Source organism: Bombus vosnesenskii, unplaced genomic scaffold (genome assembly GCF_011952255.1).
Source record: "Bombus vosnesenskii isolate JDL3184/JDL3185 unplaced genomic scaffold, Bvos_JDL3184-5_v1.1 scf7180000013263, whole genome shotgun sequence".
Lineage (NCBI taxonomy): Eukaryota > Metazoa > Arthropoda > Insecta > Hymenoptera > Apidae > Bombus > Bombus vosnesenskii.
Window position 1 is genome coordinate 7,069,267 of NW_022882923.1, and position 16,443 is coordinate 7,085,709.

General features: G+C 33.0%; 1 protein-coding gene across 34 annotated transcripts in view; it reads right to left on the reverse strand.

The window, feature by feature from the left end:
- The window catches only part of LOC117230732 (ankyrin-3-like), an 88,934-nt gene that overhangs the window by 46,833 nt on the left and 25,658 nt on the right, over nt 1-16,443 (reverse strand). For 32 of the 34 annotated variants that reach the window (XR_004492853.1, XR_004492834.1, XR_004492869.1 and 29 more), the window contains 16 exons: nt 12,815-12,916; nt 12,092-12,224; nt 11,189-11,352; nt 10,497-10,652; nt 10,238-10,366; nt 9,590-9,787; nt 9,209-9,505; nt 8,792-8,989; nt 8,455-8,601; nt 8,201-8,350; nt 7,938-8,078; nt 7,696-7,851; nt 7,523-7,621; nt 6,973-7,170; nt 6,712-6,895; nt 4,394-4,498 (listed from right to left, as the gene is read on the reverse strand). Coding sequence is in view for 9 of the 34 variants with exons in the window: in XM_033488626.1 (XP_033344517.1) it covers nt 4,394-4,498; nt 6,712-6,895; nt 6,973-7,170; nt 7,523-7,621; nt 7,696-7,851; nt 7,938-8,078; nt 8,201-8,350; nt 8,455-8,601; nt 8,792-8,989; nt 9,209-9,505; nt 9,590-9,787; nt 10,238-10,366; nt 10,497-10,652; nt 11,189-11,352; nt 12,092-12,224; nt 12,815-12,916 (2,557 nt within the window). In the remaining 25 variants the exon portion in view is untranslated. Of the gene's footprint in view, nt 1-1,351; nt 2,408-4,393; nt 4,499-6,711; nt 6,896-6,972; nt 7,171-7,522; nt 7,622-7,695; nt 7,852-7,937; nt 8,079-8,200; nt 8,351-8,454; nt 8,602-8,791; nt 8,990-9,208; nt 9,506-9,589; nt 9,788-10,237; nt 10,367-10,496; nt 10,653-11,188; nt 11,353-12,091; nt 12,225-12,814; nt 12,917-16,443 lie in introns of those variants that run through there. The other 2 variants (XR_004492849.1, XR_004492860.1) reach the window with 2 other exon arrangements.

Consider the following 16,443-nt stretch of genomic DNA (forward strand, 5'->3'; position numbering starts at 1 on the left):
TGTGATAATATTAAACGATTAAAATATTGATTCTCTAAATACACAGGCTTGTGCAAGTATTCTAACGCTTCTAGGCATCTTTTATCAATATACTGTGCGCGCTGTACGAAACATTTTGAAATTTCATCGGTGCGACTGCGATTATATTAGCAGAAGTTTAAAACAAATTTGAAATATATAGAAAAATTGCAAAATATGTAGTACAAAAGTATATCGCAAGTTTAAACAGTCGATTATTCGTTCAATTAATAAATATTTAACAAGACTATTTTTAACACTTATTATGTACTTAAGATTAGTAATTTTTTATCAAATACACGATTACAATAAGTATCTCCTAATTTCTATATACATTTTGATTTCAAATGTTACTAGTGTGATCAGGACAGTGGTATCTCATTACAGTACAAGTAAAATGTCAAAATGATTGATATGATATACAATATGATATGATAATCTATAGCGTGCAATGACATACAGTATAATCGTATTTCACCGTATTTTTAGTTGAATATATAATCATAAACTAATAGATTATGTATTTCTAAAAAAAAACCAACTGTTTTAATATTTCATATTTCTTTGTCTCTTGGCTATGAATATTTAACTTTTCTTAACACAGTCAAGTCTGGAAAAACAAAGTCGCGTGCCGGAGTCTTCCATTATCACTTCGCAAGCATTGGTTATCGGGTTAAGAGTACTATATTAAACACTGTTTTTTCGATATTTAATCATTTTTATAATCAAATTTATAATCAAAATATTTTTCAATATATATCTTAATCAACGGAAAAAAATTGAAAACAAGAACAACGGAAAAATTCAATTTAATTAAAGAATGAAGACAAATTACCTGTCAGTAAACCGGTACAATGTAGAATTTCATACACTTATAATACTTTCATTAAATATCTCAATTTCAACACGGAATTACCGAAACCAAGAACCCTGTTTTAAATAAAGAATGTAAATATACAAAATGTTCTATATGTATGTCGTGTTACGAAACTAAGACAACTTCGGAATTTACGATTTACTATGATATTGTACATATCCGAACCATGTGACTGACATAACATCTTTGCCAAAATTTTGTGCATGTAAGCAACATTTTAAAACATCATATACTTGATTCGCGCCTGCAGGCATGTCAGCTTTCCCGTTTATTAATTTTTCTGAATAATAATCGAAAAGAGCACGCAAAACGTCGATTTAACGAACCAAACGAAGAACACGCCCAACCAGTAATTTAGAAAAACCTTGATCACTCACGCGATTAAAGCGAATATTAACCGTGCTAAAATTACATTAAGCTAAAGACGATCGTAAAAGAATAGATGAACATATTTACATGCGCTGTCGCTGCTCCTGTTGCTTGTACACCCGCAACACGTTATCTTCTTCGATTGCTTCTGCTTCGATCGTCCTCCTTTGGCCATTTTGACGACTATTTTTCTTTTGCACCACGACGAGGAAAAAACCCGCGAAATATTTATTAAACAGAGTTTCGATAAAACGCGTGGGCTAGGAAACTCTGTATATCGAAAACACGGAGTGAAATTGTAACGATCACACTCTTCCGTGGATAAAAGTTTAGTACATCGCCGGAACTCTGTACTCAGCCCAGTGAACACGATGTACTGACGGTGTACGCTCCGTACAGGACTAATTACATCACCGACTCAACTAGCCGTCGACGATATGCGAGTTAGGTTACACGAATTACAATTAGCGCACGTTATCGCTACGCATCCATTGATGACGTCCACCAATTGTGACCGGCTCACTTCACTATCAATTCCTTCCTACTGTTTGTTTTGTCGTTCTGTGCACCGTGCAGGCACCGAAAATCAACGAAATGACGTGGACCGATATAATATACACCGTTCCAAGGTGTCGTTATTACTGAAAGCTCACGTTATGCAAACCACAATACGTGTAATCACCTGATTAGATTTGATTTGTTAAATTGCATTAACCGCGCACGACCTGGATGCTTCCTTTCTTTCGCGGTATTTCGTCGCGTGCTAGCACCGGCGGGGTCAGGAACAGCGACTGCTTTAAGATTAATACAAGTTCGACGCAAGACTACCTAAGAGAAACGTGACCTCATTTCATGAATCACCAATTTTATAATAGTAGCTGCCTCTGAGCTTTTCCGCTACTTTATTTACATCTCGAAGTATTCGCAACTCTTTTCTTGAACGCTAAGGAAGCGTGGTCATACGCAACTGTTGGCACTGAATGGGCTTTATCAAGACATCGTACGAACAGAAACAATCGCGTAACGTGAATACAGGATCATGATGCTGTGGTTAAGGACTACTGATCTTCTGTGAAGCATATTCGCGAACGTTAATGAGAATCTGATGTATAATTCATCTAGAAACAGATCTTGCGATGAGGTTTTTCTTTAGTTTTCTCAATGACATGAGATGCATGACGCTTCCATTTTCTAGTTCTTTAGCGATAGAAATTTTAAGACATATGATCGCTCTTCAAACAAGTCGAACGTAGTCTTAGTGTAGACAACGATGAACGTATAAAGTTCTCTGTGCTTCGCGAAGTACGCACTGTCCCATTTAAGATGTAACGTGAACGCTAACTATCGCAATCAGAATTTCTGGATCACTTTCCTGCATTCCACGCGTCGCGAACGTCGCGAAAACAAATTGCGCGCCGATTTAAAAAAAAAAAAAAGAAATAAATTCGTTATATAAATTCTGATATTTTGGTCGTGAATCGTATTTGGCGACTTGCCAGCTAACAGGGGTTCGACTAACTGCACGAATAATATGGTACAAGATGCACACCGGCTGTTGCATAACAGCTGAAGCAGAATGCGTATAGGTACGTGGATGATACGTCAAAACAGACCATACAAGCCTACTTCTGTTCCTGTCGACTGGCATAATGATCGCACAACTCGTTATTATGCAAATTGCATTAACAGTAGTAACGCGCCCTACTTCGTTAACGTACCGTTTTCTGAATTTTAGATTCGAAAATGCGAACGCATGACCGACTTTAACGCGGCATCGTTAAATTCAACTTCACTTATTTAAAATTGTGATTAATTTCATTTCGATAATCTCAAGAAAAATTATAATACTTTTCAGAGTTTGGAAGTTCCTCTTGAATAATTTAAGAAGAATTTTCTTCTCCTTTTTTTCATAAATTAGAATAATGTTAAATGTATCGTACGAATGGATCCATTACGTTGTTATAAATATATTGCATCGATAAATTCTTTATATTCTAGTTGATTGATATTAAGCCTTGAATATTGATGGCATTAATGCACCGTGGAGACAGAATTAAACTCTTGCTTGTATACGCTATAATATATGTAGAGTCCGTGTAAGACATTTAGATGCGACAAGTAATGAATAGATGATAATGATCTTGCTGAACTGCAAGTAGCAAGAATAGTTTCTGTATATTTGCTGAGGACTCCGCGACAAATGTAATACAAAGTTATAGATGGGGACATAGATATTTAGGAAAATAAATAACATTTCACTCAACGTGTTTTCTTGAAAACTTTCTTGCCCCCGTTTATAATATCCAGATATATTAGTTGCAATTAATATTTAATAATCAAACAACATGGAATTAGTAAAAGTGAAAGTATCATCGTATCTTCTATACGAATCGAATATTTATTGGAGTTAACGCGACTGACATTCCCGACGTACATAATATCATTGAATTTCGATAGCATTTAAAATTATTGCAGCACAACAAAAATCGATTATAACATTTAAAACTCAAAATATAAATCTCATTAACAGGGTTGTACGGCTACTACAGGTGTATCCAAGATACGGAGGGTTGCAACTTTATAAAGGAGAAATGGACCGACAAGGAAGGTAAACGAAACAGAGTGTGAACAAATAACGGTTTAAGGATAGGTATATGTCTGTGCATGTCTCTGTATTTATGTTTCCACGAGTGAAAATAGAAAAGAAGAATTACAATAGAACGAACTGAAAGTGGAAAATACGCGAATCTCTCGTTCAGCCCTTTTTCGTTCATAAAAATCAATGGTATCGCGATAGATCGAAAATTTTGTAACTGTTGCAACACGAAAGTAAGAAAAAAAGAGTCAAAAGTTTAATATTAAGCAGACTTGACCAAGAATTGGTGAATATTTAAAATGTAAATGCATGGGCCATTTAATAGCTGGCATGAAAGTAAAAAATACTGTTACGATTACGTAAGTGAAATCGACAGAATATGAATGATCCAATGCGCGCGTACTACGCGAGATTAATTTACGTACCCATGTGCTAATATATGTATGTATGTATATATGTATGTATAAATACAGTATGTTGCGCGCACGTGTGATATGTGAAAGAGTGACAGAAACAGAGTACAGACAACTTACAGGTATAGGTCATTTGGCCCCGGTAGTAAGAAGGAAGGTACACGTGTTGCGCGTGTGGAGGCTGCCCGTACACATTCATGGCTGCCATGCCGATTTCATCACCACCTACATTGTACGCCGTCGAGTAAGGTCATTTTTTATCAAAACGCTAATTTCGCACCATAAACACTGTTTCTAAATTTCGCTATCACTGGGTTGTTAAATAGCTGACTTTACGTAGCAGAAGATAGACCTACCGCGAGCGTAGTTTGTTCGTTTGCTTCGACTTCAAAAACTTTTATTAACTCACGTACTTGATAAGACATTCAACGTTCAACGTTTCAGCTATTTAAAAAAAAATGCATATAAATTGTTTTTACTACTCTCTTTATACGTAGTAAAATAAAAATTTAATTGAATATTAAATAAGAAATAATACGATTGAAATTAATTTGATATAATTTCTAATTAGAATTTGATAGAGAATAGCGAATAGCTATTTTTATTCTATATTTGTACTTCATGTTTATTAGTGTAAAAGAGATATGTAATTGTAAATTTTAATTAAGCAAACAAGCAAACCTGTTATATCTATTGTTTGTTATGATTAAGTTTACATAAATTGTTAAAAAGGAAGAGAATTTAGTCTAAAGCACGTTGCTGTTAACTACTTACTATGTATATTAAATCTTACACAGATAACTATAGCTTTGTTTAATATAATTTAGCCGATAATAGACTATGTATGATGATACTACTATTTCCGAACAATAATCTTTTATCGTAGAATAGATTCCAAATTGGTACTCGTGGATTCTAATAAAAATAGTATTACCTGTGTAAGGCAAATACGACACTAACGTGAAAATTTTACTAGAATTGAAAATATTTACGATCTATGAGATTCCATAACAAATACTCGACAGGTATTTAGTTAATTACTAACCTTTATTTATACGACTAAAGACTACGCTTCTATTTAGGGAAGTTAAATATTTTCTTCAAAGATAGCAACAACCCAGTGAACATATGCTAAATACATGCTCTTGCGAAACTGAATGTAACATAAACGCAACAGAAAAAGCAAATAATATTTCCATATAGCTTTCTGACTTTATTTCAGAAATATAAAGTCAATAATTATAACTTCTTATAAACATTTCTTTCTTTTCTATTAAAGAAAATTCATCATAAATGGTACATATTTATCATCCAATCTATAAATGTCTAATACATATGTAATATGGTTATCAATGTCTTTACTAATCTAAAATGGTTGTATATTTGTGATTCCTCTCTAAATAGAATCTTGCTAATTTGTATTAAGGAAAATTATTGTAGGATTCATAGTGTACATGCTAAAGTTCATACATTTGTATACTTTCATGCATTAAATAATTACATGCATTTCTAGAGTAAACTATCGTTGTAATGTAACTAAACGAAAACGAAAAGTGCTATTTCAATACGTCCTCTGCGTGTGTGTATCTTTTTAACATTTTATATCTCCTAGTGCAAGTTATTTTTTAATTATGTATGATGAACTGCAGTTTACAGCCAGTATAATATATATGGAAGAACAGATCTACCATAAAATGCTATCGAAATATGTATACAAGTTCATGATAAAGTTATATCACAAAATTTGTTATTGTTATATACCAAACGTATTGTATAAAAAAATATAATAGTAGAAGAAACTTATTCTTGTATATTATTATAAATCACTTTATGTTAATCTGAACTAAAATTTCAGATTTGTGAAATAATATAATACAGATTATTATAATCTTTCCCTAATAAAAACAGTTTAATTAATTATATATCTATTATTTTAAGTAAATACTTAATGCTTAAAAGCATAGTTCCATGCAATAAATTTGCACATATGTTGTGCAATAATTACTAAAACAAGGATGTATGTAATATTTTGCTATATATAAACCGCACTATATAAGCTGTCACATCTATAAAAAAGCATGATTACAGAAGCAGACCTACATATATTACAAACATATTAGCAAATACCTACTGATTATTGTATTATCAATTACTATGCGATATTCTAGTAAAATAATATTCTAGGAAATGATAGCAGATCGAATTGGAAACAAACAAATTAGAATGATAGATTAAAATTTATCTTATTGTTATATAATACAAAAATATGCTGATTTAGCCAATTTAAAGATGTAGTTTGTTAGTTAATGTTACTTCAATATTTTTTGTGCTCGTATTTAGATATTTGATAAATTTTGCAAAACTATACAAAATATATTTATCATTAGAACAGTATCTGAGATATTATAGAATAGGAAATATTAAACACAAACACTTACCCCCTTCGTCTTCGCTATCGCTCATAAACGTCTCTTGCATTGATTCAGGAGCTTGTACTCTGTATTTTTCTTCAATAGTAACTGTATGAGTCGTTGTAATGACGGTTTCTGTAACTACCTTCAGTGTCTCGATGACGCTAATGTAACCAAGTTTTTGTGCAATATCTAAAGCTGTTTGTCCATTCTGTAGGAGACAGAACGTTATATAATTAGAACAATTAAATAAAATACGAAAACAAGTTTTTCATGAACTTGACATACATTAGTAGTAGTGTTCGGTTTTGCTTTACCCTCCAGCAGTAAATTAATCACTAACGTATGACCCTGTTGGGCAGCTTGATGCAATGGAGTATATCCAGCATTCGTGCTACTGTCAACAACTGCTCCAGATCGTAAAAGGAATCGTACCATCGCTGCTTGACCAAAATGAGCTGCCACGTGTAGCGGAGTATAACCAGCCTGTACCACAAACGAATATCTTTCTTAATCAAAAAACATTTTTAAAAAATTTCAATAATGAGAATTTTCAGATTATTATATTTCGTTATTCTAAAGCAAAAAATTGTTAAATGTGGATCAAACATAAATAAAATTATATACCAAAATACGTGAATATAGCTTTAAGGCAATATACATTGAAATAAGGAATAAAGTTCATATAAACGTATAAATTGAATTCATTTCTCAAATTATACCTAATGTGTGTACTAAAATTTGTTTTTTATATTTCTTATTTTTTTGTAATACACATATTTAATTAATAATATTTTTAAACAAAACAAAATATTGCAATTTCCATAATATATCATACCTTTGTTTTAGCATCAATTTGAGCACCATTTTTAACGAGAATAGAGGCAACATTAACTTTGTCTTCTTGTGCGCACAAGTGAAGCGGCGTGAGACCATTCTAGAGAGAGAAATAATTATTAAACAACGAAATCAGATGTCATAAATATAATAAATTGTCGAAATTTATACTACCTTTGCCTTGTGATTTGTATCTGCTTTGTGCTCAATAAGCAGCGTTGACATATCGGTGTGGCCTTCTTGTGCACTCAAATGTAGCGGCGTAAATCCTGCTTTTGATTCTGCATTTGCTTTTGCTCCGTATTCCAATAAAGTAGTTGCAATATCCATCTACATCAAGCCCAAAAATTATGTTTACATTATTATAAAAGATATATTACAATATTTAATTTACTCGTATCTTTTAAGTTATTTACCTGATTCTTACGTGCAGCAATATGTAATGGTGTATGGCCATTTTTGGCCATAGCGTGAGGTGATGCGCCCTTATCAAGTAGAAGTAATGCTACATTTTGGTGATCATAGTGAGATGCCACATGAAGTGGAGTCACTCCATTCTACGATTAAACAAAGAAATTAGTGTTTGACATAAAAATCATATTTAACATTGATAACGATATTTTATTTAAAGAAATAAATAGATGGCAATAGAGGTAATAACTTTTATAACTGTTCTAACCTTTCCTTGAGCATCAACTGGTGCATTCTTCTGCAACAATAATCTCGCTACATTCATGTTACCATACTTAGCTGCCAAATGTAAAGGAGTGAATCCCTTTTTGGTCGTCGCGGTAAGCGATGCACTGTTTTCTAACAAAACGGATGCAACCTGTCATAGAATAATAAGTATATAACTAATAAGTATATAAATTAAACTTAGTTATAATTATTGATAAATAATTAAATATGATATACATATATTTAAAATTTTACCTCTTCTTGACCTTCTTTAGCAGCAATATGAAGTGGTGTATATAAATCTTTTGTAGTAGCATCTACATCGGCACCGTGTTGAAGTAATAACATCACGATATCAACATTGCCCAATCGAGAAGCAACATGAAGCGGAGTTTGTTCTTCCTGCAATATTTATATCTTTCAAATCTACTATGACGCAATTAAATTTACTAAGTATTTACAAATTTCTAATATTCAAATAAGAAAACAATTATAAAATGGAATAAGAAAATTGACGTAAAATTAATATTTTTGTCACTGTAACATGAATATTGAAATTAAAATTTACTAATACTGAATTCTTTTTCTTTACCCTTGCTCTGGCGTCAACTTGGGCACCATTTCTAAGAAGTATCCTGATAATATCAGTCTGATTCGCTCTGGCAGCTAAATGCAAAGGCGTTTCGCCTCTTACTGTCGGTATATCGGGACTAGCTGCGTGTTGCAGTAAATAAATCACTATATTCATGCACCCCATGAAGCTTGCTACATGTAGAGGCGTCAATCCAGACTAAGCAATAAAATGAATCTATTATTACTAAAAAAATCATAATAATAATCTTCTTTTATTATCATATCGGTATAACGTATCGATTGTCTCTAATAATTTCCGTTTCTAATTAGAGGCAAATATAATTGATACTATAGTAACTATGATGTATACCTATGATGTAAGGTATTAAACTAAAGAAGTTAAACTATTGAACTGATATGCAAATGGAAATAATACCTCTGTAGTGGCTTCGATGCTAGCTTTGTGCTTTAAGAGGAGCTCAACGACCTTCAGTCTGTTCTTCTTGCAAGCAATATGGAGTGGAGTAAAGCCGTTTAGAGCTCGTGCGTTTGGATCAGCATTTCTATCGAGTAGAAGCTTAGCCACTCGTACGTGTCCGCAATGAGCTGCCACGTGTAGCGCCGTCAAGTAATCTACCGTCACTTCATCCACGGGTGCTCGATGATACAATAATATCCTCGCAGCGTCAACATGGTCTCCTTGAGAAGCCATGTGCAACGGCGCAAGACCATTCTGTCAACAGAAAACAAGATGCAACTAATTCAGTCAGAAAACCCCTTACCTTGTACCAAAAGTACTCTTCAAGAAAACGCTTACCTTCGTCTTTGAACCAATTGGTGCCCCTTTCTCGATTAAAATGTCAACAACTTCGTGATGACCAGATCGTGCGGCGCAGTGAAGCGGCGTAAGGCCATCTCTTGTTTTCGCTTCGATATTTGCTCCCTTGCTCATCAGAAGATTCACCATTTTTATTTTTCCCCATTTTGCTGCAACGTGCATCGGCGTAATATTATGCTGCAAGATAGAAAGATAGTTATATATACTTAGCGATTATTCAAAACACACAGTGAACTAGACAAGTGGACGACGTAGTTATAAATAGGTAAACAAGCATATGTACATATATTTCCTTATTTACATCTATTACTTTCGCAAAACGTTGTCACGTTTCTACAACGACTTTTTTATATTTTCAACCATATCGCACCGTTAACAATATCACATATATTTCTATCACGTGCAGCTAAATTACCATACGTGAACCCATTATCGCAAATACCATATATATTTTTACAATCATATCTCACTCGTAATTGATACTCTAACATAAATATTTGATATCTTTCGCACAATCCTCAATCACGTGGCCATATCCGCAAATTACTCATCAAAGCCGTACTATGTAATCCGGTCTACATTTATCGTATACAAAATTACAGTCCAAGTTACTTAGAAATTCCTCACCTTCGCCGCAAAATTTACGTTTGCTCCTCTGTCGTAAAGCAAGGAGGCAATTCGATCGTTACCATAATGAGCAGCAATGTGAAGCGGTGTAAAACCGCTCTTCGATGTTACGTCGGGATTGTGATCGTTCTGAAATAAAAATAAAGAATTATAAATTTATGGACATTGAATCGATTTCTTTTCGCATACCGATCACATCAGATTGAATATATATATATATAGGGATATAGGGCTTGAACGACAAACTATTGCAACATACTTGTAAAAGTAGGGCAGCTGCTTTGCAATCGTCTTTCTTGGCAGCAATGTGGAGGGCAGGCAATCGAACTTTACCACGAGTGTCATTTTCCAGCAGAACTGCTACTACCTTATCGTGACCCTGTTGCATCGCTACTGCTAATGGGGTGAAGCCATCCTACGAACACAAAAAGTATATTAGATTCATCTTATACGTACTAACTACTACATAATTTTTACATTCCATTAAATACGATACAAAATTTCTTAAATATGTACATATATAATATATTAGAATATATTGTGATACTGTGGCGTATCAGCAGAATTAAAATACAAATTTATGTTTTATTGTAATAATATAATGGGAAGTCATATCCGAAGAAGAAAATAGTTGAGACGTTAAAGGATAATCCTACAGTGCAACTGAATTATGCGAATATGTAAAGCTATCCGAGAAAAATAGCAAAGGAGATGAAAGTGGTTGGTTAAAAAATAGAAGGAAAAGAAATATTGTAAAGTATGGCAAATATTGTAAGGAAAAGAAAAACGTGAAAAATATGTAAAACAAATGGAAATACTTTTTCTTGCACATTCCCTTCATTTTTGTATATTTGAATTTTTCATAAATGCATAAAGATCTACAGTCTAGTAATAGAAGCAAATCTCAATTCATTAAATGTTTAATTAACGAAATCAAGCTTGTTTACGTACCTCAGTAGCCAATGTTTGATTGGCACCTTTACTCAGAAGGAACTTGACTACAGAATCATGATTTTCCTGTGCGGCCATATACAGTGGTGTGAACCCATTTTGCGATTGTGCATTCACAGAAGCACCTCGTTGTACCAGCAATTGTACCACCTCCTCCTGTCCAGCTATGTAAAGAGATATTAATTTCAACTCGGAATGCTCATCCCACGTATATTATGTTGAATACACTACTTTTTACAAAAAAGAAAAGCTTGGAACACTTTGTAACTAGAAAAGAGAAAAATACGTATTTACCAATTTTAGAATATTTGTACTAATATTAATGATCATTGATAAGTCACAATTTTCGCTTTTTGTAGCAATTTTATTTGCAAAATAAAATATCGTGCTGTTAGCCGATCTTACTTTACAACAAAATTGCCTTATTGATTTTGGTAATGAATATGTATGTTTAGTAAAAAAAATTATACCATCTTAAATATGTTGATTATTATAATATTATTATAATTATACGAACGAATGATATCTTTGAATTCTTCGACGTGCTTTCGAAAGGCTTATATCTTTGAACTTAACCGGTTTTTCTCTTTTTCAATTATGTCATATTGCAGTAAACCTGTTTTAGCCATCAGGTAACATACAAATTTTAAAAATTGGACTTATTTTACTATCTACATATAGAAACAGACTATATATTTGCCATAAGTAATAGTCGAAGATAGAATATGCGCTGAATACTAAGCAATTAAATTTATGCTATAAAGTTATACTGGAAAACTAGTGTTACATTAAAGAAACCAATAGTGAAAGTGTTAAATAACTGGAAACATATATTCCTTTTGCAATAACTCCTTCGGCCTTAAAAAATACGTAAATGATAAGAATGGTAATGGTTCTACTTACCAAGAGAAGCGATATGTAATGCCGTATTTCCCTTTTTGGTAGCAGCATCGACCACTGCTCCACGGTTAAGAAGTTCTCGGACAATTTCCAAATGTCCATCTTTAGCTGCCAGATGTAAAGCGTTTAAGCCATTCTGTAATTAATAGATCCTCGTACATTTTCAGCCCATTAAGTTCTCTAGATTAAATCTATCTTCCAACAATAAAAATCCTCCTTTCCACCAAATTATATGCTTCTAGAGTTAAAAGTTTCGTTTTGAATTTCAGGAAAATATGCTATATGCTAAATATTTTCATAAAATATTAATCCGTAAAAGCTATCGTTAAAGGAGATCAATTACGTTTACGTTATCATGAATGCACACCGATATAAATATATTTTTTCATTTACTAAATATCAATAGAGTCAAAGAAATGTTTTATTATTGTACATAAATGCTTTGTTTTTTATTATTTTCGCAAATGTTTTATTATTATTCAATGTTAAATAAGAAACAGAAAAGTTATCGTTTGCTAAGTTTACAAATGACGACAGTATTGTCATGGAGCGATAATATTTCATCCGTGATACTTTCTATGGATTAAAAGTCTTTTCTTCGGTTGAAACTGAGGTAAAAAAAAATGAAAAATCCGGGGACCGCGGTATTGGCAATATTTTATCGGTATTTGGCGATTTTCATAAATCAGAGAATCACGTAAAATAATAAGGGGAAACTGTGCTTACAGCATTTGAAGCATTAATGTCCACTCCCGATTCCAAGTACTCCAAAACCTTTTCCAGCTGCCCTGCGCGAGCCGCACGAAGAAATGCCGTACTAGGGTCGCTCTGAAATACCAAAAGAAGAAAACGTTGTAGTAATAAAAAACTGCATCGTGAGTAAAATAGCAAGGAATACGTTGGAGTACGAACACGCCGACTACTGAATAATTAATAACGTAACTCTGCTTGGATTGTTTGGATACTTTCTTTCGCGGTCAAGTATTACGCGCGTGTTTAATCATTCGTCACGTTCTTCTTTGCGGTTGTTTTGTCCTACACCAATCAGATATGCTCAACCGAGCAAAAAGTACATGAATGTAAGTGGACACTTGTCACAGATCTCTTAACGTATCGCTGAACAGATAATTGGCCAACTAGATATCATTTTTCATATATAACTGAAATAGGTGAAATAGCGTCCTCAAATCTTTTACAAGACGCAACCTGCTTTTTTATAAATTATAGAATAACCTACAAACTCTTTCTCACAGTTGCGCAAAAAAGCATTCCTAATGGTTAAGTATCATCGGATACAACTGCTAACGGAATAATCCAACGTAGCCATATTAGAACGAATAAGAGAATGGAATGTAAAACCTGATAAAAAGTCGTTTTATTAAAAGATGAAAGTATGTAGTACATGCAAATACTTTTAGTAGCCACCGCTCATGCGAAACTATATAAAATATTTAAAGTAAAATATTCGTTTCAATACTTATACAGTAAACGAAACAAATTTTTATTTGCATCCCTTTTTTTTTAATTATATTCATAAAAATATTACATACTATTATATTAGATACTGGAGTTTTCATAAACATCGGCGGTCTACTAATTAAAAATGGGTAACCTTCTACAAAATACATTGATCAAATATTTCACTAAGTTTAGGAAAATTACTTCTAAAGTGATGAAATTTGATTCATAGAAAAAAGGAAGGAAATATAGTAATAGCAAATACCATATAGTCGCTATTAATCTATTAAATCCATACGCGTTTCAACTTATCGTAATTAGTAAGAGGCTGACAAAGTAGGTGCGCCATATTACGCCGTTTATCCCGAATCATATTGCGGATAAGTAATTAATGTAGAACGTGGGGTGTCCGCGCCGTGCTGTCTGCGCGAACGAGATACGACAACTGTCTCCTTTTCCCTCTTTTTACTGCGTTCGCCTTCACCCTATTTTTCGTTCAATCTTCCTCTCTCTTCCCATCGTCATGCTTGGCCCATTTGATTCTTCGTCGGGGACGAGCGCGCCTCGTTCACGACTCACGACTTGCAACTGGTTTTATAAGTTGCAATATATCGCTTCTTCTTCGGCCTACGCACCAACCGGCAGAATAAATACGTCTGGCTAGGGATATTGTTGCAGTTCAAGGGAACGCGAGACAAGGATTTTTTTCAGATTCAGCTGTCTCCAGCGTATTTCTTCATGCATTTAAATAAATGTGACGAGTAAATTTTCAGACAGTCTTTAATTTACGAACGCAGAGACATAGCTACCGTTGTTACTTATAAGTTCAGAATCAACGGCCGAAATTAATCAATAGAATTATATAAACGATTTAAATGTTACAAATTTAACGTCGAATTAATTTAAGTTAACATTAAAAAAAGACTGTATTGATAATGTTAAAAGAAATTTATAATAAGACATTATACTGTTTATCTTACTCGAATATATTCTACAAATTTCAATTAAAGTATTATTTAAAATATCTATAACACTCAATTTCTTACTCAATAATACGTAACACATAAGCAACGTATGTATAAAGTGTTTGTACATTATTATCTTCATTTTGGTATTTACACGTTCTATATTTTTATTCATTGATTTTTTATGATCTAAAATTGTCTCAGATTTTCTAAAAAAAAGATTCGCACTATCAAAACAAAATACAAAATTCCATCAAAAGAATAAAATATTTATATTTTAATGCGTCGAATATGGAGAAACGCCTTGATTTAAGTTAATCTTTAAGCCCGAATATCTTGGAATTTGTTCATAAACTTGGTAATTCGGGCCTGTATGCAAAGTGGTCAAATATTCGAGGACATTTAAATTGCATTACGAATGCATGTAATTTCTCGATATGCATATGTACTCATATCTCGTGACAGATCTACAGTGTACTTAAATCAACCGGTATCTTGTATGCAAGTCGGGTGTAAAGAACCTCCTGCGCTTGCAAAGTCCTCCGTCATGCTTTAAATAATTCAGCGAACCGTTACTCCGACACGTGGATAGTCCCTTCTATGTCTGTCTCTCCCGTCTTCTTTCACTGTCTTAAACTACCTGCCCCATCCCATTTCTTTTTTTTTTTTTCAAGGTATGCTGCATCTTCCATGGTACAACGACGAAGGTCCGAGACGAACGCCGGTCACTGCACTCATTACTCTTTGCTTTGCCGTGGAAACGTTCATCGTAGACTCGCGTAATTCTTAAATTGGCGCTCGTTATCCAAACGTGTCGGTAAATTATTAATGTAGTTCAACGTTTTCCCAACCATTTCCAAGTCGTGTGTGACCCCGTTTTACAATTGTCAAATAATCCCCTCAAATTTACACAAAAAGATATTTTTAATAGAATATAAGTTTAAATGGTATTCTTTAGTTTTCCAAAAAACAGTATTAAAAGTATTAATTAAATATTGCAACGTAGACATACCGCAGTGAGTAGATATTAAAATTTATCGTAATTTAATGATGAAAGTGCGGATTTTTATGCATCTATGCGAAATTTAAACATGCAAAACCGCACAGGATGCATACAATGTAGAAAGATACATAAAATATTCATAGTATCCATTACAATTTTTAATAGATAAAACGAATTTCTATTGACGCTCTATTTCTTTAATTGCGTCCATAAAAATATAAATTTGTATAAATATTCGAGATATAATTAGGATAATATCTGATATGAAATGTCATCCTGTTATAAGATGTATAAAATAAATGTAAATGTAGATAACAGCGGCAACCCACGAAGGAATACTTTATGACTCCTAGAAAACACTTTGTAGTACCTTAGGGGTTGCGACTCACGTTGAAGATGATTAAATTCTACCCGAGTAGAATAGATTCATGATAAATATTATAGCCATATGGTTTAAATATTTACAAGAAAGACTATTAAAACTTTTATGCTCAGGAAGATTGTATAAAAGTATATTTCACTTGTAATGAGAGAATACCGTAATTTCATCTGTATCGAGATCTCATCTCATATAAATTAGCTTTGAACATGTGACTGATACAGGTATCTATGTAATGCAATTTAATCGATCACAGCGATATAAAGGACTAGAATTATCTGTATTTAAATCCGAGCATAACATCAGAGAGTAATTGTTATTGAACGCATTTTATATTATTCATATTCATGATATGTAAGTATTACAAATGCTACAAATAACGATTTAATATCTGATGAATATTAAAAAGACTTTCTTTTAATCTTGAAATACACAATACCGGTTGTCAGTTTACTTTCCTTTTTTAAATCAACTATCACGACTACAAGGGTTGGTTTCTATTTACAGGTGTATGCAACTGACTCGACATAGTTTTCCTTAAAAGGTCCAC